At 37.0% G+C, this 25,289-nt stretch overlaps 1 protein-coding gene across 1 annotated transcript in view; it reads left to right on the forward strand.

The window, feature by feature from the left end:
- Window positions 1-25,289, forward strand: part of INPP4B (inositol polyphosphate-4-phosphatase, type II, 105kDa) — a gene marked incomplete at both ends in the record, with an annotated part of 56,732 nt that overhangs the window by 17,626 nt on the left and 13,817 nt on the right. The window contains 3 exons of the mRNA XM_008936446.1: window positions 8,198-8,328; window positions 12,844-12,948; window positions 18,918-19,026. Of these exons, the coding sequence (XP_008934694.1) occupies window positions 8,198-8,328; window positions 12,844-12,948; window positions 18,918-19,026 (345 nt within the window). The remainder of the gene's footprint in view (window positions 1-8,197; window positions 8,329-12,843; window positions 12,949-18,917; window positions 19,027-25,289) is intronic.

A 25,289-nucleotide genomic window follows, 5' to 3' on the forward strand; every position in this document is an offset into this window, starting at 1 on the left:
TTATTCAATATCAAAATAAAGTAAAGCTTGGAGAAGGAACCAGAATTAAATGTTGATCAAAGGCTGAGACAAGTGGTCCTGATTTTCCTGGCTGCTGCTGTGGTTACTTGCTCAAGCCTAGTAGAAAGTGTAGGTGTGAGATGGAGAACCAGCGATTGAGGGAGGAGATGAGGTCAACCAAGAGGAGCAATAACTTGTGGTAGAACACTAGCAAGTGGTGGGAATGGGGGCATCAGTGTCACCTATCACTGGATAAGCATGTAGCTTGGAGCTTCAGCTTTGTATGGGCTTTGCTTTTTGAAATCATTACAAGGATGTGTCCTCTTGTGGACTCCTTACATTTGTAAACTACTAAAATGGTATTAGGAGGATGTTATGCTCTTGAACCCATATAAAAATTACACTGTAGCATCTCAAAGCTACTCTCTTCTGAAGTATTCTTCTCTGCATCTTTTTTTTTTCCATTTGGTATAAAAGAAGAAATATTTTTGTCTTAGTGGCCACTTGTTATCATCAGTCTTGTTTCACTTTTATTCCAATTCTGGCTTCAGTATAGTCATATCTGAAGCAACTGCCTATAAAAAGCACCCAAGTGAAGTGTTAATCCCATTCAGTATTTCATATTGCAATTTAAATTCCCTTTCCTTGTAACTCTTAAGATTGGGTAACAATGAACACTGAGGTTTTATCAAGAGATAAATTTTTTATGTTAAATTTTTTTTTCTATTAAAAAGATGTGTTTTTTTATATTTTTCATTTACTGCTGTGATACTCTGAAGTATGTAATCTCCAAGGATGTTTAACTTCATTTTTCAGCATGAAATCATGTTTTTAAAGATACGCATGCATTAAAGATTTTGACCTTCAAACCTCCCTGGAAGAAGTTTTAATAGGAGATATACAGATATTTTTATTGTTCTGATAAGGCTTATACAGTCTGCTTTGCTGTTTTTTATTAAGAAATTCATTCTGTTTTCTCCTTGAGTTTTTCAAGTGAGTCCTTTCCCCTGTTTTTGAATATTATTTACACAAGTCTTGTCCAGATAGTTTGCATCTGGCATGAAAGATTAACCAAGAAGTTCTTAGAACCTAATGATTCAAAAGACTTTGTGGATTACAAAATAATTCAGAAAGTTTATTGACCCATATAATCTAAGCTTGCAGTTGTAGATGTAACTTGTGTTGCACTAGATCAGCAAAGCAAGAGAATTAGAAAACTCTAGTAGAAGCTGCAGTACACGTGTCTTTCAGATTTGCCACTAAAGCTCTTTTGAGTCCCTTGGAACCAAACTTGGCTTTGGCTGAAAGGAAATTTTACCTCCTTGTGACTGAATTTGGCCCGTGGCATTTGTGGTTAAAACCTCTAAAAAACCTTTTTTTTTTTTAAAGGATAACTTGCTGAACTTTTCTGATTTTTCTTCTAACATTACAGAGTGAGGACACAGTTGAGACTGTATGAAAGATGTATTTTGTTTCTCCAGTTCCTATAGAGAGCTGGAGACCCAGGCAGAACTGGCATGTGTTGGGAGGAGGTATTGACTTTTCTGGACCCCTTTGCATGTTACGTTTGACACGACTTATTTTTGAGCAATTCCACTGAAAAAATATTGTATTGATAAGAGGTCACAGCATAGAAAAGTTTATTCTAAGTTCATCATGGCTTTTGAAGCTGTTTGAACCAACCACATCTGAATAGGCACTGTTAATATCCTATCCACTTAAGGGCTTTTAAACCTTACTTCAAGTAGCTACTTAAGAAAAGAGTTCAAAGAAATATGTTTTTCAACACTTAAAAAAATCCCCAAATGTGTCAGTAAAATGTAGCTCTTTATTTTACTGTTCATAACTAATTTTGGGAAAGATAGCCCCTGTGGAAGAATTAAAAGGAGTTTTCAGACTTAATGAAATAAATTATGCTGGGCTTGGCTTTGTTACTGGGTGTTTAAAGTTCAAGTGCATTGGAATGGGGCAACATGACCTGGTTTGTTTTGTGATAGTTGCCTCTATATTGCATTATTTAGCGTTCTATTAGCTATAAAAATGTTAATTTACATTCAGACTGTCCTGTCAGAGAGGGTTTTCTGTTATTTTCTACAAAATCAAGGCTCCAGGTTTTAAGGCTCCAGAAGATCATTCTGTAGCAGTCAGCAGTGCTTCTTAGAGGCTAGCTGCTAAAATTTCCAGATGTTATTTTGTTGGTCTTAAAGTCCACATTGAGCAAATAAATAGAGCCACCAACATTGCAATGAAGGACAATACAAAAGCAAAGCAAAAATTAATCTTTTTATCAAGATTATAATTATTTCAACACACTCCAATTCTCTCATGACAAAAAGCAGTTTAATTTTTACCTTAGCAAGAGATTTTGCACTTGCCATTACTTATCTGTGGTTCTAAAAGCACTAAGCTGCATGTAATTTTGTCAGTTGGTGTCAGTGAGGGTGCAGAGAATATAAACTAGAAGCATTAAGGTGATTTAAAAAAAGCTTTGTACAGTTTTATGATGTTGCTCGTGTAATAAAGATCCTCTGTTTATTTTGAATGAGGCACTTTGATTAATAAATTGGGGAAAAAGAGAAAACAAACTCACAAAACTGTTTAAATGCTTGAGTAATCATGCAATTCAATAATGTGATTCATCTTGCCACATATAGAATTCCAAGCTGAAAGAAAGAAATTAAGTTGTAAATATAAACTATGAGAGTACAATGGTTTTGTTTATATCACAGAGCTGAAACTACATTGTCTGAAGGTGTTTCCAGTGTTTCTGGATGAAACAGTAAAATTTTAAAAACAACCAAACAAAAAAAACACCTAAAACAATTCTCTACCCCATGACTAGGTGCTAAAATATAGTTTAGGATTGAAGTGTAAATTCCAGAGATGCCATTCTGAGTATTACTGAATCTGAGACTCTTTGCAGTCGTGACACAGGAAAATTATCCTCTCCTATTAAATGTAAATCAGAGAATTAACCTCAAATGATCATGCTGTTTGAAGAGCTTGAGTCTTTCAGATATAAACCCAGGTAATAAAATATCCAAGGAAAGGATCAAATTTTAAAGCAGGGAGGAAGAAGTGGGTTTAATTTAGTTTATTGGCTGCACTTTTGGATAATAAAAAGGGGATGCTGGATAGAAATGAAAAGGGACTTAAAAACTCCAGCTCTCAGGAACAGTATAAAGTGTTCTCAAGCTTTTCCCAACCTATTCTCCACAAATACATAGAAGAAACAGGTTTTTAAAGATTTTAATCTTTTAACGTTAAAGATTTTAATTTGGTGGCTTGGCTTTTTTGGGTGCTTTGTTTGATTTTGGGGAAATTTTTTTTGTTTCTTTGGTATTTGTTGGTGTTTTTTTGTTTGGTTGGTTGTTTTTTGTTTGTTTGTTTGTTTTTTAAACAAATGTTTAAGGCATGCTAAAGTTAGGCACAACCTACATTATAGTTTTTAGATACCTGTCAGATCAGGCTTCCCAGAACCTGAAACAGGTTTGGGAAATGCTGTAAGAAAAGAAAAATGGAAATTGTTTTCGAGAGTTTCTAAATGAAAACTATTGGGAAATAAAGAAAAATATTCTTTTATTCATTTTTGTGGTAGAAGGGATTAAATCCTCCGTAGTAATTATTTTTCTGTTTTAGAAACAGTGTATAAAAAGGGCTATGATTCTTTTCTTTCTGGAGAGAATGCTGTATTATTTTGATGGGTTATTGCCTGTATGTCACAGGGCCATAACTTGTGGTAAAGAAAAACGAGAGTAATTTTATCTGCTTCTATTCTACAAAAAGAGATGAAATGGTTTTCCATAAACATGTACATGTTAAAGGAGAATTTGTTAGGAAAAGTAATTCCTGTGCTTCTTTTCTTAGAAGGAAGCTTCTAAGCTTCCTTTACTTATGAGTGATTGAGTCATGCCCCAAAGCTTATGGTGTGTACTTACTCCAAAGCTCCTGTTTGATAGATAGTCAGGACTTGGTTGCCTTGATAACATTATAAAACTTTTGCAAATATAATCTGCAGAAATGTCTCATCTTGTTTTGAATCCCGCTAAGCACTTTGCTTCTGATGTTTTCTGAAAGTGGATTTCTGCAGCTAATTATGCTGGGTGAGGGGGAAAAAAATCACTTTTTTTGATTTTGAATTTGTGTTTGCTTCACTGGGAATTGCATCACTGGATTTTTTGAAGCTGAATGAACCAAAAGTTACTATTTTGTCTTCATATGGTATTTGTGGTTTATGTGCTTTTATCAAATATCCTTTTAATTATCTCCTCTTCATATAATTACACTGATGTGTTCAACTCCATCTTTCAGTTTGTGTAGATCTGTGCTGTGTCTTTAACGATGCAAATAGCTGTTCCTGCTGTCCCCTTTTCTGAGACAGAATAATCACTTCTAAACGTGTTCTTTGAAGGAATGCCCCCTTCTGACTCATCTTGCTCATCTTAGTGTCTTGCTGATGGTTTTTGCTTTATTTTGATGGGATTGTCACTGACGACAGGTTTTCACTGTGCTTTCCACAATGGTGTCTGAACTGTCAAAGGTAGTGGTAGTTCTGCAAAAACAAGTTCTCTTGGAACATGATTTCAGTATTAGATCTTCCTTCAAATGATTTTTTAATTCATTTAAAGTACTCCTTACAGAATTCACTATTTTGCATTTGCAGCTTTGAATATGTTTCCTTTAGACTTCTAAGCTGTTCCTACAGGCTCATATCCAAAGTGAGGAGGAAGAGTCTTTTTCTGTTCACTGTGGTCATTAGAGTGCCCAGCACAAGGCAGGAACTGTTTGAGATTATCAACATGAATAATACAAGAAATTCTTTCTGCCTCTTTCAGGTACTCTCAGTAGTTTACTATAATCATGCATCTAAGGTATTCTTAAAAATAAAAGCATGAGTTGATAAATCAAATGGCAGAATATTAATCTGAGCCTTGGGAGTTCAACTGTCAGTTCATAATGGGCTTCACTGAACATTTTCTTAGAACAAAAAAAAATTCTGTGTAGTTCTACTTCAAGTCTAATGGCAGCAGTATTTACCTGCTAGTAATGTCAGAAATTTATCTAGTCATGTAACTTTTATGGATCTCTGGTTGCCTTGATGTACTTGATAAAGAAAAGCACTGATGTCTCATTCCAGGCAGATTCTCCTAAGCCATCCTGCATAACAGGGTAAGAGCTTGCACAACGACTGAACTTGCTTTCAGCAGATCAGGATCCAACATTAGAGTTTTCTGCCATAATGGCAGAAAAGAGTTTTGGAGAAAGGGTCACAGGTAAAATGGAGATTTATTTTTTTTTAAATGAGGAACTTCTTCCAACCGGAATGGAAAGTGTTTGGTGAAAGCTGCCAAAATTATCCTATTAAAGCAAAGAATTGATGTGATAAATAGAAAGTACCTGAGAAAGGCTTAAAAATAAGGTAATTAGCTAATGTTTGAAGTGGAGGAGACTGTTTACATCCACATTCTGGTTAGATACTAACGGGGCAAGATTATGTCAAGGCTGCCAAGGGAGTTATTGAAGTTATCAAAGCAGTAGATAATGAAAGTTGGGACACGCTCCTGGGTGGGATTTTCCATTGTGCATTGACAGAAGAAGACTCTCCAGGAGATAGTTTGAGGAGCTGAACAGCAAGATGCAGACAAAGCTTGGATGTGATGCTGTAAGAGTTGAAGTTGATGCTGGGTGCAGGATCTTTCACAGTGAGTGCTATTGCCTGGAAAAGATTCTGAGAAGAGATTTGGAGTTGGGGAAGAAGCTGGTGAACAGCTCTGTGTTTAACAATGTTGAGTTTCCTCTCAGTTTACTGCTTTGTTGACAAACTATTCAGAATTGTAGAGCCAATATATATTATAAAGATTCATTTTCTTTTGTAGCACCATTGTTGTCTGACACAATTACTAGTTGAAGTGTGCTTTTAAAGTTAGTTATTCAGAGAAATGATTTTGGGTATACATATCATAGTATTATTAAAACATCATTTTAAGGTTATAGTTTTACTAGTATGAGCTAGAAACTTCCAAATGGGAAAAAAATATTAAGTTTCTTCACTTTTGTAAGGAGCTGTTCATGACAGTGATAAGAAAGCTTGGTACTATGGAATATTCTTGATGAAGCTTAGATTTCAGAAGGGTAATTATTTTTTCAGCTGTAACTCAGTTGTACTGAGTCAACAACAGCAGTGGCAAATAGTAAGCACAAATCCTACACAGATAGTATCTAAATCCTATGTCTTACATATTTGCATTTGAAAAAAGAAGACATAAAATGTGTGAGAAGGCTGTTTTTGGCAGAATAGTGTCTATGCCATGTAATCCTGTTATCTCATGGTTTTGATTTTCCTGTATTTTTAAATCAAAATCCATTTATCAAAGGTAGTGTTTGAAGTTTCCATGCTACATATGCTCTAGGTTACTATAAAACTGCATGCTTAACTTCATTAGAATATTGTGGATGTGTCTTTGCATGACATATACTAGTGGCTGTATTTTGACATCAGTGAGTGATGCATCTGTGTTTCTGAGATTAAATAAATACAAGCTTTGTTGATGATAAGAGCAGAATTTAACATTTCTTGAAAACACTTTAAAATTAGTATGGTGGGGTTTGAGCTTTCCCTTCCTGTTGCTCTTGGTGTCAATGGAGTTAACCTATAGACAGCTCATTGAAACAGATTTGGGGTTTGATTTATTTGAGGAGCAGTCAAGTTCTGGAGCTCAGCCAGGTCCAAACATTTTTCCTAAAACTATTAAATAAGACAACATTAAATATTAAGGGCCAAAATACCTTTACTGAGAGTGAATAAAATCACATACCCTGCCAAAACTTATGAGCTTGACTTAGGAGGAAGCCCTGAGATTTTCATTGAATGGGATGTGTCATTTTAAGCTGCTAAAAACTTGCAAGAAAAGTGGCAGTTGAAAACGGTGGGTTAGTCCTCTTAGTGAGGATGATTTTTATGCTATAGAATTGCCAGTTTGTATCAATGGAAGAAAAGTTGAACTTTTAATCTCTTTCTGTTCCTCAGGTTGAATGAAATGGAGAAAAGTAACCACACATTGTCATCAGTAAATTCCCAATGAGTTTATGTATTGTAACCTTTCTTTCTGTTTTTATATTTTGATACTTCAAGGACATTTACAAACAAAATGCCTTGATTCTGTTTCCAGTGCAATCTGTTTGATTTTAGTGGTTGTACTGACCAGGAATAGAATTATGTCTGTGTAGCTTATTCTAATATTGCTCACTGAAATACAAAGGTAATAATGATGGGGGAAACATCAGTTAAGGGGCTTTTCTATTTAAGAATTAATTTTAAGGCTTTTTTTTTTTTTTTTTGGTCAAACCTGTTGTAATAAGTGTCATTTTGTGTTCCTCTGCTGCAGTCACATCAGTTTTCTCTCCATTTCTGTCCCCCTCTGATTTTCCTTGTCCTTCAGTAATTCTCCTTTATGGAAAGCTGTCCTCTGGAAGTCTTTTTTTGAGACTTCCAAGAATTGCAGTGGAGCAGTATGCTTGGTACTTCGAGGAAAATAGGAAAACTAGCTGATCATGTTGCACAAGTTTCACCCTGAACAATTCCCAGTGTTTTGAAGATTCATGATCTTTCATTTTCAGTTTCTCTAAAAGCAGGTCCCCCAGAGTGGCTTTGGGATGCACATAGGATGATCTCCCTTTGCAAGTGAGAAAACACCAAGCCCAGTGTACTGCAACTGTGCTTGTTGGTGTAGGAAATTTAAGTGATCTGTGTTTACTTAGGTCAGCTCTCAAGAGGGTACAGGAAAACTGATAACTTGCTAAAGGATATCCTTGTGGATTTTCAGTGGCATGTTTGGTTACCATAACACTGATGTGTCCTGAGAAGAAACTTCCTTGCTGTGAACACAGCTCTCAGGAGCCTGAAATCCTTCTCACTTCCAGAACAAAAATAATATTTCAATTTGCAGACCATTACATTTGTACTAGATGAGTTTTGAACACAAATAACTGTGTTATTCATTAATTTGACATTCTTTATTGCGTGGCTGAATAACAAAGCTGAAATCAGCAGATTTTAAAAGCATCCTGAAAGCAGATTTTATTTCAATTAGGAAATGCTTTTGATGTTTTGATTTTTTTAACAAAGTGGTTTTGGCTTCATTGGTTTAGTTTGGATGAATGTTGATGAATTAATCAGTGCCTTTGCCTTTTGATACAGGAATCAGGAACTGAAAGACCTGGGAGAACTTGCTCCTCACTGGGACAACATGCGCAGAAGTGTTATTGCTCACTGTGATCAGATGTTGACTATGTACCAGGATACTCTTGCAGAGCTTGGCAAGCATACAGGTATGAAAGTAACCTCCTCTGTTCTGGAGTAGTTAAGAATCCACTGGTTTAATTACCATCTTCCAATGGAAAACAGCCTTGGAGATACAGTTTTGTCAGTTTTTCTTGAAACTCAACAAGTTAATCATATCCTCTAAACATAAATGTAACATCTCTCTGAGCTGTAGGTACCCTTAGTAGCTGTCATTGCCTGTATTTTAGCAGGAAAGCACAGGATTAAGATGGGCTGGGCTGTCTGTCCTCAGTCCCAAACAGCAGGATCTGATTCCTTGCTTTTCTGCACGTGAGAGCAGTTATATTGTGTTCTGATGTGCACTAGGTGCTCGCTCCATTCGTAGCTGCTGGAGTCCTGTGGACAAGGCAGCATCAGTGACAAGTGTGTAGAAAAGGCAGCTGGTCTTTTCCTCCTCTAGTAATTCTTACTCATTAAAAGAACAAGACAAGACTGCAGAAAAAAAAAATTCTTTTGAATTTCCTTTCCTTTGCTTGTTCACAAATCGTTCAAGGAGCTTATAATTCTTTTCTATTCTGTGAGACTACTGGAATTCTTTCCTGAATAACACTCTATTTTAAGCACACAAATATTTTTGTATGTCTGTAGCATGTCTGAGTCCTTTCTGCCCCTTACTGCTGGCGTGGATTGTGATAAGCATGACACATGCACGTTCTAAAGCCAAAGGATAGTCTAGTCCTTCTAATTAAGTCAATATTTACTCTTAACCCTGCACTATAGCCACTGTATTATTTTTATTCTTATTAAATCACAAATTAAATTAGATGATAAATCCTGGTGTAGTGAGTGTCCCTTTAAAGTTGTTCTCTAGATGTCTGACAGTTTTAATTTTATTTATAAAGGGAGGAGAGGGGGTGTATTGTGTATCCCTATGCAGAGCTAGGCTAAAACCTCAACTCTGCATTTTGATCATATAGGCAACATAGGATTTGGCTACACAAAAGTAAAATAAAATCTAGAGCAGATGCTCTCATGCTTCTGCTGCCCATTACTTGTCTTTAACCAGACTTTTTTCTCTGTCTGGATAATTTGCAACAAGCATTGCATTTCTCTGTGAAACAGAATAATCTCCCTGCATACAGCTGTCAGAAGTGTCCCTCCTGCTTTTTTTCTCTAAGGAGTCTGGTGGATGTGGATAAAATTTATTGCACACTTTAAGATGTCCCAGTTTGACTTCCATTCCCATTTGGGGTGGTTCTTCTCTGTAAACAGTATGCATTACAACTTTAAAAACCAAGATTATAGTCTTTGATAAGAAAAGACAGACACATATTTGATTTCATGCTGTAGTTGCACAAAAAAAAAGATGTTGAGAGAACATTGTAGAGACCTGAAATTTAAGTTCTTACAAGGTAGAAAACGTTGTGATTAGAGATGTGAGTACAATTTGAATTCAGACTTTTCAGATCAACCTATTTAAACACAGTCTTTACTTTCCCATTGTCAAAATTCATGCCAAGGAAAGATTTTGCTTTACAGTTTAACCTGTGTAGGCTTCTTACTTTATCTTAGTTGGCACATTGCCCGAGTTTGGGTTGAAGCAGCTCTCTCCATTCTGAAAGAGCTTGAGAATTGCAGTGCTCTGGAATTCTCAGAGCATCTGCACTGGAGAACCCAATCCACTCAGAAACCAGTAGGTGTAGCAGAGTAGTGTCCTTGTACAGGTAGTTCATGATCAGCAGTACTTAAGAACTCAACAAGATTGGTTTTCTAAACTAAGTCAAGTTTCTGTTATCTGGCCTCAGATGCAAAATTCCTGAATTGGGTTGTTATTTTGGGAAGGCTTATTTTAGGGCAAGGCCAACTGGCCATGGTCCTCTAGGAAAGCCACGGAGTGCTTTTGCCTCTGCAAAACCAGTGTACAGAAAGAGAGAGAGCATCTGCAAATGAAATTTTTCAAAAGCCCTCCCATATTCTTTCTATATCATCACATGCTGGGTTTTCTTAGCAATACATACTTCATACTCAACTGAGCTATTTGTGGAATTTAATGGAGAAAATTGTTGTTAGCAGAGCACTTAATTTCCTTTTAAATTTGAGAGGTTGTAGTGAAAGTATCAGCAGACTGCATTAGTGTTAGACAGCAATTTGGGCTCAGCAGCATATTTACTGAAAATGGATGTTTAAGGAATTTAAGAGTATTTCAAATCTGAGTTGTTTTGGCAAACACTTATCCTCAAAAATGGGGGAGAATTTCAGAGAATATCAAGTATAGTTGTTTCAAGGGAACACAGTAACAGGAATGGAAAAGGGTTAGGCAACATCAAAACAAATCATTTCAGGTTAATCTAAACCACAGAATTGGTGATTTTAGGAGGGAATGGAAGTTTTTTTCATTTGTTTTGGCTTGACCTGAATTTTTTTTTCCCCCTTGATTTATTTCTCTTGCTCTGGAGAACTGGACACTGTTGCTGCATCTGTCACAAAGCTCCTGTGTGGCACTAGGCGAGGCAGGCTTCAGAAGTGGTTGGTGTGTGGAGTTCTTTCCTGGAAGCCTGGCAGTAGACACAAACCTGTTTTGCAGGAGCACTTGGTACTACTGGATGCTATTCAGCTCCCTGGGAGCCGTGCTTCCAAAATGGAATGTGATGTTGCATTATAACCCATGCCCTGCTGAATGAGATCCTCTGTATCTCACATGGATGCATTATTTCTTAAATGCTTTGACCTTAAGTTATTCTTTGCCATTAGAATGGATAAAATTATAACCCTTTTATTCGCCCAGTTAAAGTTATTCCATAAATATTTTTAAAGCCCTTAGAAGCTGTAGTGGTGCATGCAGTGGACAGGTTTGAGGAAATTAATAATCCTGTCTTTGTGGGAGGCTTGAGCAATATATTTGAATCCAGAAACTGAAGTAAAAGTTGAAAACAATGTATTGAATCACTGCTTCTAAAGTGAGCAGCAAAGACCCTAAGCATTCAATGAGCTGGGGAAAGTACCTGGTATGTCCTTGAAGTCTGTTTAACAGTTCCTCTTCAGGTGGATGTCAAGTGAAGGTTGCATTTATATTCTGGTATTTCCTAATTTTGAAGAGTTTTAATCTTGCAACAGTAACAACTATTTTCTTGGTCCTTAAATACAACTTACCACGTTATTTAAAAACAAGCAAACAGACTATATTGAAAATTAGTTTTGTCTTATGGGTGATACTGGTGAACACATTGAAATTCTAATTCCACTGCGTGGCTCTCTGATACCCAAGTGAACAGAACAACTGGTGGCAGTGGGTGGTTGTTATCCCATATGTTTCTGGCACTGGGCAGTAAGGGATTCTTGCTTCAGAGATGATCTTCCCTTCACTTCACCTTAGTTTAGTCTTTTTGCACTTTCCAGATGGTTTCCCACTGCTGTCCCTCGTAATCAATGACTCCTGGTTTCAGCCTGCATCCCCAGGTTTCCTGTCAAGTCTGAATCTTTGACTCCTGCCAGTTGCTTTTCTTGCTACCTTTGCTCTTCATCTTTGTTGAATTATTATTTTAAGTTACTAAGCTTAGGTAGCAGCCTGTGGAGGTGTGGAGCATCATTGGTCCCCTCTGGCCACTAGCCCTGTTGGAATCTGTGGCAGTTTCAACAGATAACCTCTAGCAAATATTGATTGAGCAAGTCAAAAAGAAGAATTTCAGGTATTTTCTTGGGGGGTTTTTTTGCAAGAAAAGGTGGAAACTTTCTTTTTTACTTTTTTTCCTAAATCCAATATGAATCAGAGGAATTTTAGTCCAAATGATTAATAGCTGGCAAAATGGTAAGAGTGCTGAAAAAGTGGCCTAAGTAAATGCTGGGCTGCCTGAGTGAGAAGATAGGACCCACTTCTATTTCCTAATCTACACCTCCTTGTATACAGATGCTGTATCAAATATCTCAGGTAAATTATGTTTTCATATTGTTGGGCTTTAGTTATATTCCTTTTTACCACCACAAAGTTGCTCATAACGTCATATTTTTGGAGTATGCAACTAGATGTTTTTAATTCCTTTTTCCCAGAGCATTGTGCTTCTTGTGATTCTGACTTTTTAGGAGGAAAATCGATTAATAGCTTTTCTTAAGCTAGTTTATATTTCAGTGTTTGAAGTTTCTAGGAAGAATGCATCACCTCATCCATGTAATACTTTTTTTTTTTTTAAGCAAAAAATGTTATTTGGTGTAAACTTACCATCATAGCTCTGTACCTCTGTGTTTTTAGCACAAAATAAACATAATGCACATACACTGTGGCATTGTTTCCAGCAAACCTGAGACCAGTTTCAGATAGGAGGCAGAAATACCTAGCACCTAGACTAAAAACTTATCATGTCCTGTGAATTAAAAGCTGTGTTGTTCTTTCCAATATGGATCCATGCTGAGACATGCTTAGTGAACCATTCTTCTCCTGATATACAGCTACACATTAAAAGTGAATTAAAGAAGACTCCTAACATGCAAATATTGTCCTTGCATTAAAAAGAAGACAAAACATCTGCCGGGTGCTGAAATTAATGATTCTTTGAACTTTTATTTTTCAGGTTCTTCGTTCAAATCAAGCTGTAGCAAAGGAGAAAAAACATTAGAATTCATCCCAATAAATCTTCATCTGCAAAGAATGCACGTCCATAGTCCTCGATTGAAAGGTAAAGTGTTTTCTGGGGAGAAATACCCCAATTGTGACAAAGTATGCTTTGAATTACAAATAAACTTGCAACTCAGAGCTGTGGTTTCCATTTTAGCCCTTTTTAAAACGTAAATCCAGTTTCAAGGATGAACTTTAAGTGGTCCTGCTTGCAGATGAAACCTTAAAACCACTATGAAGCTGAAAGATATCCTGTTAGAGAGATGAATCTTAGTCACTTTGAATTTTTCACTTAATTGTAGGCTACAGGCAACAGTCTTGTTAAACTCTGTAGGTAGAAAATAAAGATGCTACAGACAAAAAACAAGGGAATAATATTAAGCTGATTTTTTGAAGTTTTATTAGTAAATTTTTGTGCATTTTAGGCTTACAGGGATTGGGAAAAATGTCAAGGAGAAAAAAAAAAATCACAAGAAATACAGTGACTTTTAAGGAAAAAACTGAGATTCATTTAATGAGGAAAATTCTGAGATTGATTTCATATTGTGTATGTTTTCCCAGTCAGTGAAGTTTGCACAGCATCAGCTTATTTGTGAGATTCATGCAATAGGATTTAGAGAAGTTTTCTTGTATGATTAGGTTGTTGCTTGGTTTTTTTGGTTTGTTTGATAATTGTTTTGGTTTTCTAATAAAATCAAAATCAATCTTCCAAATACCTGATTTAATAATCTGTACTGCTGTACAGGCTTAATTAAGTGTTTAATTTTTCATAGTGTTTAATGGGTTCTAGGAACTTTCTGTGTGATTATTTCCTGCCTTTGTTTTGTGTACACACTGGGAACCTGCCTGTCTTCCTGAAGGGTTTGATTTCATTCTCTCACGCCTGTCCAACTGCTTCTAAACCCCAAACTTTTAATTTTGGATGTTGTTTGGAATATTTCTAGAGCAGCTGAGTATGTACTGTCTGTAGAGGACCACACTTAGGTAAATGATGAGATCAAAGAAGTCACCAGCTTGCCCACCCTCCACATTTATCTACAAATTCTGGAACCTGCACCTCAACATACTGCAGCTAAGGTTGAGGAGGAGTCCAGAGTCTGTGCCAAAACTTAGGTGCAAAGTTAAAGCTATGCAAACAGTTTATTTACCTCATTTTCTAAAGCTGGAAGTTTTGGATGCTGGCTGCAGATCTTGGAAAACTAAGGAGCCGTTACCTAAAGTTCTTCTTGAAAATAAATTCCAGGGGTGTTGTGTTTGTTCTGTTTCTCTGACACTTCAAACACATGGTTAAATGCAGAATTGTGTGTTCACTGGAATAGATTGGTAATGTATGCATGGTTAAAAATACTGTGTTGTAGCAGTGCAGGACTAATACTGTAAGGATTCATCCTGACACACTGCACAATGTTCAGGGACACTCATGTCCTTCTAGGGCATCACCTTAATTTTTCATTGGGATCCATGATGTCAGTGTAGTGTAAAAGCCAATCTTGCCTGTCTTGTTTCTAAGGGATTTGTGTTTTTTTTCCCCCCCCCACCACTGTGCCACCAGAGATAGTGATAGAGCACAAGTTTCCTTCCTGACACGCTGCACAATGTTCAGGGACACTCTTGTCCTTCTAGGGACCTTAACTTTTCATTGGGATCCATGATGTCAGTGTAGTGTAAAAGCCAATCTTGCCTGTCTTGTTTCTAAGGGATTTGTGTTTTTTTTCCCCCCCCCACCACTGTGCCACCAGAGATAGTGATAGAGCACAAGTTTCCTCCCAGAGGCTGCCAAGATGAACTCACCAACCTAGGTGATGAGAGTTGCAGGGTTCCACCAAGGACAGGGTTATTTCTAAACTCAATATATTATGTTTCTTAGGAAGCCTTAATGAGCCCAGCCCTGCTTGTGCCTAAATCAGCTTATTCAGTGCTACCCTGTGCCATGTCAGCATTTGCTTAGTGTTAAGAGAAAATATTTCACTGGTTGTATGAAAATACTGCAAAGTTCTAATACCTTCTGGAAAGGGGGGTAATTTTCTGGAATGTTATCTGTGATTCTGTTTAGTGCAGAGTTCTGTTGCTGCTGCTTACATATAATTTTAGCAGCATCCTTTACAGACAAAAGAATAATCATTTATAGATACATACATACAAGCAAATCACAGTACAGTGGGTAATTTGTTGATAAATTATGATCTATTAAATTTGCTGTCACTGTAGAAACACAGAAGTTACACTCTGTAAGGCTTTTGCCATAGAAATACACTCTGCATCTAAGCAGATTGTAAAACAGTGAGTGCAAACAATAATTATAGGAGTATTATGCTGTGTGCTGCTGCTATTCATCCACATCCAAGTTGGAACGTGGGGACTTCTGACTGTCTGCTAGATTGTGTGTTTATTCAAGAGTTCATTATTTCTTTTCCTAAAAAATGGTGCCTCTGAGCATTTTATCAAGATGGGGATCTATAGTGGAAGAATATGAGTGAATGAGTTTTAATTTAGCTGATGTTTTGGAGTTCATTAATTAACTTAAAAGCATTTTTAGGTTTTCAATGACTACAGGTGGCCAGAACCTTAATTTTATATCTTTTCAAGAAAACCCCTCTGGGAACAGGGACTTGTATGTTTATTAGCTAAATAAAAAAATGGAGTGAATTATGCCACTTAATCACAACCTTTTCGCTACTTGGATTTTGTTTAGTTTTTAATGAATTTTCTCCTTTCTTCTCCAAAACCACTTCTCTTGTGGCATGTGGTTAATCCACAATTGAAAAGGGTACAGAAAGCGATAAATGTTAAGAATTATCTTCCAAATTTAGAAATTTGTATTAAATTATAAAACTCTCCCTTTTTTCTTCAGCGTTCACTCCACTGACATGAGTACGAACAGGGAGTTGTATGTTTATTAGCTAAATAAAAAAGTGGAGTGAATTATGCCACTTAATCACTCACAACCTTTACAATACTTGGGTTTTGTTTAGTTTTTAATGAATTTTCTCCTTTCTTCTCCAAAACCACTTCTCTTGTGGCATGTGGTTAATCCACAATTGAAAAGGGTACAGAAAGCGATAAATGTTAAGAATTATCTTCCAAATTTAGAAATTTGTATTAAATTATAAAACTCTCCCTTTTTTCTTCAACGTTCACTCCACTGACATGAGTACCCTTTTCTTGTTAGAGGCAAGTTTGGAAATGTCAAAATGTTAATTGCTGCTTACACATATTTTTGGAAAACTGATATCTTAGTTACGGAGAACTCGTTTTATTTCTCTAGATACAAAATGGGCTTTTCAATATGTTATATTTTGGTAGCACTATAGTGTAAATATAACAAAAAATAATTGAAGATTGTTCTTATGGCCTTTGGTTGGGTAAATGATTTCTCTATCTATTAGATGGCCACTGCCCCCTTTGTTTAGTTCACTGAAGTTTCATTTTATGAGCACTAAAGAGCTGTGTCTTGTGTTAGATATGTTCAGTGTGAAGAGTTTGTAGCAATTACTGATCATTCTGGAGTAAGCAGCATTTTGACATCTCGTTGGTCTTTCTCATGCTTTATTTGGCATATATCAAAGGGCATCTGGAACATAGACTAGGAGACTTAGAAGGGGGTAAAAAAATCCCTCAGTTCTTTAAATTGGTCTGGTAAGGCTTATATTAATGGAACTTCTACCAGGTTGCTGTGGTTGTCCCCCTGTCCCTGTGGGTTTTTTTCCAGGAGAGAGTGATGAGCAGTTAGTTTATTTCTTCATGGTGAAGGAATTGTTTTTTTGGTGAGAGTGTCACTGGTGGTAGCGTTTCATTTGTATAAGTAGGAGGTAAGTGTATCTTTGAGTAATGAGTATGAAATTATGATTGATTTAAAGCTCAATTTCCTTGCACTATATTCTTTTGCATTTTCTTCCTTCAGATTCTGAAGTATTTAAGGAAGAGCTGAAAGTTGGGGATTTTTTTTAACATTATAATAATTTTAGGGGAGCACACTGGCAATACAATACAGCTCCTCTGAGGCTGCTGCACTTTCAACTTTGCCTCCAGTGTAGAGTTGTCAGCAGCAGTGTGTTCTTGGAGTGGATGGTGGCTGAGAGTTGCTGGAGCATTCCTGGACCAGTGCACTCATGCTGACACTGCATGTCCTTCACAAGGAGCTGCATTGATGTTGAGGTGGAGCACATCACAAGACGTTCCTCCTGAGTCTCTGGAAAGCAAGAACAAGGCTGCCCCAAGCCCATCACCAGGACTGGAGACCTTTTGCTCTTTGCTACCCTCACTCTCCTGTGTTTCCTTGCATGAGGAGATGCTCAGATGTTCTGGGCTTGTTTGTGTTTCAAACAGCTGCTCCTTGACCGTGCTGAGAAGAGGCCACAGGCTGAATGAAAGCTTCCTTCAGAGTAAATCCCCTCCAGGTTCTTACAAGCAGGATCACTGCTTATTTTTAAAATAAAGTCAGAAAACCGACAGAGTTTAGTCTTTAAAGTGCTTTTTTTTCATAGTTTCATGAGTAAACGTATTCAGAAGCCGTTGTTCAGCTAACCTGGTGTGTTCATCTGCTATTTCGGTTTCAAGCCACTGTTGTTTTAAGCAATAGAACTACTTATTGTCAAGTCCTGGTAGAGCTCTAATAGCCCAAGATTATGTGTTACGGATAGATCTATATGAAGATGTGCAAAATCAGGCTATATAAGAGTTGTGAAGCTCATCTTAGGCTAATGAAATTGTCACGTCTTTTATTGAAGAGTCACCAGTTCATTAGAGTTCAAATCCATTTGAGCAAATATGCTTTGAGATTCAGCTCTGGAAGTAAAACATAGTTCATTAACTGTGAATCATTTGTACAGTGTTCTTGCTTCTGGGGATATTTATCATCAGAATGCAAGAAAAGTTCTATTTTGGGAGAGAATTAGATTTTAATTTACATGGCAAGCTTCCTTAATGAATAAAATAGTTGACAAAAAATCCTCCAATGTTTCCTCTAGAAATACATTATAAGAATGAGGCACTTTGACCTGTATTTTTTTATACCTCCATTAAGCTCGGGCACTAACCAGGTACTGCTCAGTGCAAATACAAATTTAAAACTTGAAAGGAATAGTTATTGTGGTTTGGGATGTAATTAAATCTTCATCTCTGCACTGACAGTCAATCACAGGCACAAAATCAGAGGCTGATGTTCTATCTCCAGTTCTGTAAGTGTACATCCATGGAAGAAGTTCATCTGGTATCTCATAAGACATCAGGTATATAGAGAGCAACAATCATTTGTTGCCTCAGCAAGAATTTCAATAATTTAGTTTATTTCCCATTCTGGTAGCTTTTCAGCTGAAAACAATTGACTTGCTCTGTGTTTGTAAACATATAAAAAGTAAACATATGTCATAGAATGAGGCTCTTCAATTTAGCATTAAACAGGTAATTATGTCTGAGAGCGGAAGCTAAACAAATTCAAACTAGAAAATAAGTGGAGATTTTTACCAGGCAGATTAATTAATCATTGGAGCAACTTCTCTGAGCGTGCAGTGAATGCATTGTCACTTGAGGGCTTTAAATCAAGATTAAAAGTCTTTTTTTTTTTAAATAAAAAAATAAAAGATGCCTTCACTCAACCAGAAGACATAAACTTGATGCAGCCATCATTAGCTGGAGTTCTTTAGCCTGTATTATCCAGGCAGTCAGACTGTTCCATCACAATGGCCTCCCAAAGGCATGAGTCTGTGCATCTCAACACGACTACAAGTTAAATAATGGAAGGAGTAATAAGGTGAAATACACAAAAGGCCAATTTACTTGGCAGCTTTGTAAACTGCAGAGTTATTGCTCTGCATTGTGGCATACAATTTAGGTGTAGCAATAAATCAGATGAACTTTCTAAGGTGTTCAGGTGGCTGTGTGGAAAGAGCTCTTGGGAGACAGATTCTCAGTTCTTCCTTGGAAATAATAGAGACTACTTATCCTCATGTCTCCTGGAGCAGACATCAGAGTGTTGCCATCCCTTGGGCGTAGGTGCATGCAAATCTCTGTGCTTGTCTGTTCCTGTTCCAGATGCTCTCTATGATGTCATCACTGTGGGAGCCCCAGCAGCACACTTCCAAGGATTTAAGAACGGTGGTCTCCGAAAACTGCTGAGTAAATTTGAGGCAGAAAGACGAAAGTAAGTATTTTTGTGAGCAGCTAGGAAAATACTAGATAATACTCAAAAATAAGAGTTGTGTTAGGAAATTGTCAACTCACTCAGTAATGAAACAGTTCACCCTGCTGAATTAATGTAATATTAAAATCTAGTAGGACTGGACAAGGGTGCATTCGTAAAATATTTCCTTTCTCTTCCCTGCTTTGCTGGACTGCAAAATTGAAGCACAGTTTACTTTTGGTGTCGAGAATTATTTTGATTGCAAACTCCCAAATTGTGACATTTTCTTGCTGCATTTCAGGAAGCTTGAGGAATATCAGTGCTTGGGAACGTGCTGCTCAGAATGAGATATCACTCTGGTGATTCTTGTGCTTATTGGAAAGTAGCTTTAGACAATTTTTCAATAAAGAAACAGCAGCTGAAGGTAGCCTCTTCATTTCTGACAGCCCTGGGCATATGTGAGCAAAAAAATATCTTTTAGCACATCTTTTATTTTACATTTGTTTTAGTGCATCTGTGAAGTAAACAAGAAACTACTCTCTTTCTTATTCTACAGAAAGCCAAAATGAGACTAAGCAAAGATAAAAGGCCTAAGCTAGGACTTCACTTTATTGCTGGACTCAAATATTTTGTTAACCACTGAACATGTAGAGAACTGTTAGTTGCATATTTTGCTAACTCAGTTTGTTGCTATGGCTGTTCAGAAGTTTCAAGCAGCTACAGCTGTCACTGGCAGCACCTATAGTTGTGATTGCTCAATGCTTGGAGTAACTGTGCCAACCTCATGCAATCAGTGGCACAGCATTCAAAAGGGAATACAGGAAATACTGTATGTGTGCAGATCTAAATCCTCATGGTGCTCCACAGAAAATTAATTCCATCATATTTAATGCTCAAAAAAGTTCCATAGGTACAGTACAGAATCAAAGGAGGAATTATAAAAAATTTCTGTTGACTTCTAAGTTGACTGGAGCATGGCATCAATATTAACACCCAACCAAAAACAGCAGATATATTAACTTTGAAAACTGTGGTATTATTTTTTTCTGTTTGCACTGCATGACATAAAAGCTCTGTTAAATCTTCTAAGATCTTTCAATTTCCTGGCCACTGCTGTTATGAAAATTTGGCAATGAAACACAGACATCATTGGTCATATGAGACCCCTGAATGGACTTTGTGTTAACAGTAGGTGCCCATTCTGTTAGGTGCCTATCTGATTAATATAGTTGCAATAGTATTTAGTGGGTTTTTACTATACTTCATAAGGAAAAATTAAAGTTGTAGGTGACATAAAGAACAGCTCCAGTCCTCACAGTGTTCAGCTTTCTGAAAACAAAGCATTTCTCACTCACACGGGCCTGTGGCATATCCACATTGGCTGAAGGTGACTTTCCAAAATGGAAGATAGCTGCGAGGCAAACTTGAAATGATCTGTGATTTCTGTCCACTGTAGAAAAAAACAAAAGGCTTTTTAAGGAAGAAACCTAGTCTTTCTTGAGTTCTTCCTGGGAGAACAGATATTGCAGTATCTCACAGGAGTTAGTAGACAGTACCCTTGTTTCTTAGTTGCCCATAATAGAAGAGATGATGATGGGCTAGACTCCTTTCTTTGGATCCTGTGGGATGTTACAGGTCAGAAGGGATGGGATGGCAAAGGACATTCTGTGCAGCACAGCCTCTTCTCAGTTTCACTCACTCTTATTTCACTGACTCAACCATGCAACCTTCTGAATTAACAGACGATTGTGTTCAGTACTGGGCAGAGCTTTGTGCAGGTTTTGTCAAGGCATTTCAAAGTGCCTGCAGAGCAGGTTATATTTGCCCTGCTTCTCAGACTTTTTTAGCATCCCTCAGTAGCACCTCTATTTTGGTGGCTTCCAAGGGTGGGACACGACCTTTACCCTGACAGTGCAGTTTCCTTGGTGTTTCTTTGTTCCCCTGGAAGAGCAAAGATCTGTCTTTAGGATGGTATAACTAGGGTAGCTGTTACTATTCTGTCAGACTCATCCTAAATAAAGAGCCCTGAGTCAAGCTAAAAAACTCAAGTTTGAGCACTGAAAACAGAGGGCTGCAATTTTTAGCAAATCACCTGCCAGACCTGGAGAAACAGTCAGTGTCTGAATTCCCATGAAGTAGAAAAGAGGAAACCTTCAAAATTCATCTTCCCTTCTATCTTTGAGGGCTTCTCAGAGAAAACTCCACATTTATTTGTGGTTCAGGGGTTTTTTTTTCCTTCAGCTAGAAGAATTTTTGTGAGTCAGAAGACAGGAACAAGCAAGATCTGAATATGGTCGCACTGATTTGAATATTCAAGAGTGGGTCTATTTTAAATAGCTACCTGAAAGGGCCTTTCCCATTCTTACCACGGAGAAATCTCTTTCACTGTGGCCATGACAACTTTTATTTTGTACACACCTGCTTGTTGAAGTGCAGGAGGGTGCTTTGAGGACACATACCATTTCCAGGGGCAGCTTTTACATTTTCAATGTTCTGTTTTACAATGGGAGCAGCTTTTCTGAAGATTCGGTTGAAGGAAGAAGTGACACCTTGAGATATCAGTCAGAATATAAAATGAACAGGAAAAAATGCAGATTTAGCAGCCGTTTCCTCCAGGCTAACTGAGCTGGAGACCTAGAGGAAGATCTGGGAATAGATAATTTCTCAAGCCAATCCCAGTAGCTTTCCAGACATTGTTAGTGCAGATGACAGAATGCCTTGCACGCCTTCGACCTTCAGGCTGGTTATTAGAACAGCTTATTGAAATATTCAGCAGTGTCAGCACATCACAAAATATTCCTTGCTCAAACCTGTGCCTGTGGAATTAACAGACAAGAGGAACTGTTAAATGGTAGCAAGGTTATATCCCACTTGGCAAGAGTAATTGCATTTGCAATTGCCAAACCAAAACAGGAGTGAAACGTGTTTCATGAAAGTTTATCAAAGGGAAGAATGTGGAAAACGTATATCTGAAGGCAGGTCTGGGATATTTTCTGTTACATAGAATATACTTTTTTGTGCAGACAAAAGAAGGGAAAACTCTATAGAATAATATTAAGAATCTGGTATTTTTGCAGGATTTTTTTATCACTCGTTATCACCAAGCAAGCTGTATAAAAAGAGGAAACAAAGATACACTTCTAAAAATATTATCTCAGATAATAGGGAGAAAAGTTTTTCTTTCAGATGAAAAGCAAGACTTAGACTAAGAATATTAATTATCTATGTATGACACTTCTATTTTGGAATATTTTTTTTTATAATGCTGTATTGGTTTATTCTTTTGATTTTTTTTTTCTTCATCATTTCCAGATAAAGAGAAAGTCAGTCAGTTGTTCAGATTCAATCTTCTGTTGGCTTGCTAGTATAGATTAGTCCTCGTTCCAGCAAATGGAAGGGCTTGTCTTCTCATCACTCTAGATGGCACAGCAAATTATTAGTTTTAGAGCTCAGTTGTGCAGGAACGTTTAAGGGAGACATTCCATAAGTTATACACACATAATGCCTCACTGCTTGGAGTGTTCATAAATCACTTTGAAAGTACAACAACAACTGTTTTTTTAAATTTAAACTCTAATTTCATGATCTCTGTTTTAGCCAAAATATATGGACTTATGATTACAAAGTTTCTAATGCCCCAGACTATCAAGAAAAAGAGAGGTGTCCCACAAGCTGTGTCACGTGCTGCCTTGCACTATGGTTTTGTACACCGTTTCTAGCAAGTTCTTTGGAAATAATCCTTCTCTAAGTTAGGACAATCTTAAGGCTGGAATTGTACTGAAAAGGATTTTCTGTTGTTTGTGGTGCTGCCTTTCACTGTGGTTTTGTACACCATTTCTAGCAAGTTTTTTAGAAATAATCCTCCTTTAAGTTAGGACAAGCTTAAGGCTGGAATAGTACTGAAAAGGATTTTCTGTTGTTTGTGTTTTGAAATTTTATTTCTGGTTTGTTTGTATGTTTGTTTTTTTTAAAAGCATAATCATTTATTTTCAATTTGAACCATTTGAAAGGGCCCTTTTTTGTTTGACAAGGCCTAGATTTGGAGGCCCAGACATACTATGATTACCAGAGATTTTATTGACACCAAGATCTTCATGGTTCCAGTTATAATTGAGTTGTATAAACCTTCAAGTGTTTCCATTCTCTGAGGAACCTGGAAAAATCCCAGAGATGCCATAATCATTTATTTTCAGTTTGAACCATTTGAAAGGGCCCTTTTTTGTTTGACAAGGCCTAGATTTGGAGGCCCAGACATACTATGATTACCAGAGATTTTATTGACACCAAGATCTTCATGGTTCCAGTTATAATTGAGTTGTATAAACCTTCAAGTGTTTCCATTCTCTGAGGAACCTGGAAAAATCCCAGAGATGTGGAAATAATGATTTGTTTGATCAAATTGCAATCTTTATTCTCAAGGGGAAACCAGAGCCTCTCACGTGCAGCACTTTTCACAGAGGCATTATTCTTTGCTCACTTTCCCTTATTTTTGTGTGCATATCTATGTGTGTGTGAGAAAGAGAGATTAGACTTCATGGAGATGAGCATTTTTTTTTTTTCACTGACCAGAAAATCAGTATATTAAGGTTGTTGAAATTGGTTCTTTTGGCTGAAAAGCTGCCAAAGTTTGTGCTATTCATTGAGATGTAAAAATCTCATCACAGTATTTTCCAGCCACTAGGCTCTCTGGACAGAATTGCCTGAAGCATTTCCTTAAGCAGGCATAAAAGAAAGGGGGCTGGGGCTGGAAAAAAAGAAGGGAAGGAGGAGTTGGGGGGGCTTTGCATGTGAAGATTGGAAAGGATCACGTGTTTTGGAGAGCAAGAAACTGTTCCATCTCCATGGACTCCAGGAGTGACAGGAGGAGAGTGGATCCATGAAACTCTGTGCATAGGGCCTTAGCCACTGCTTCAGGATAAGGATTTGTGGACATCTGGACTTCATGAGTAAAGATAGATGACAGAACTAATAACTTAATTTCCTTTTCCTCATGATTCAAAGTTGGAATTTCCACATAGGCAAGGGAATCTTAAGGAAACTAAAAAAATTAATCTGAACTTGTGATCTCTCTCAAGCCTATTTTCAAAACCTCAGCACTGATCATATGTAATTTAATTTTATTTCCTGAGGCAGTAAATTGTCCTAAGTTGTTGGTTTTTTTTTATGTAGCTATTTATTTTTGATCATAACTTCTCACTTTAGACAGAATGCATGCGATGCATAAATAAGCCACTGGATTGATATCTTCAGTGATGTACACAAGCTCGAGGTTATCTGGGGGTAGATGTTCTTGCTGTGTGTGCTTTAACTGCATTCTTGATGTCAACGTCTGACCGTGAAAAATGCGAGGTCAAATGTTCATTGTTGAAAGATTTTTAAGCCAGCCCCAGATGGTGACAATTTAACTCAGTCACACAAATTACTCGGTTAACAGCAGGAGTGGAGTTACTCGGGGTGTCATTAGAAATTAGACATTTAGCATATTGCAGTATTTCTTCCCAGGAAAAACTTTGTTAATTCAGAGTTAAAATTGCAGATGTAGTCAATGTAATCTTTATTCAAATTCCGTGACGATGTCATTAAAGCAATTTTAAATCTGAAATGACCACTGGCAGATATGTACATGGTTAATGATGGTGTTAATATATGGAAATGATTAAGTGTCATTTTATATGCCCAGTGACAGCTTTGAAACTGAACCCAGAAGACATTATTATAGAGGTTTTCAAAAGTTACAGGACTAATAATGTATTTTACATACCAAAGGTAGGTTTTCATAGTGCTGCTGATTTCCCACATTGGACCTACCCATGCGGCCTTTGGCCTTGTGCAAAACTTTATTCTTTTTTGTAATTCCCTTCATCTGGTTTCTGCATTAATACATGTGTGAAAAGTTTCTATTGGCAGCTTCTTTTTTTAAGTAATACTACTTATATACCATAGCTATATGTGGCAGCAAGCTCTAAAAGTAGTTATTTATAAGGAAACTAATTTCAGTGAATTGGAAGTAGTAATGCTTTTTCATGAACAGTAAGGCAGCAGAAAATCTCAGGCTAGGCTCAGATGCAGCAGTGTTGAGACACAACAACTGGAATTCTCAGATGCTCCCAAATACACTGTTTCTGAAAAATAATTATGCACATTCTTGAGGGCACAGGGGAAGTTGCCCTCAAATTCTGAAAAAAAAAATGAATATTTTGAGTCTTCTCATGCTTTTTGGGATTCAGGAAATGTTAAAATTAGCCAAATAATGAGGTCTGGTAGAAACACTCCATTCTGAGGAG

The sequence above is a fragment of the Merops nubicus genome, unplaced genomic scaffold, assembly GCF_000691845.1.
Source record: "Merops nubicus isolate BGI_N331 unplaced genomic scaffold, ASM69184v1 scaffold503, whole genome shotgun sequence".
Taxonomy (NCBI): Eukaryota; Metazoa; Chordata; class Aves; order Coraciiformes; family Meropidae; genus Merops; species Merops nubicus.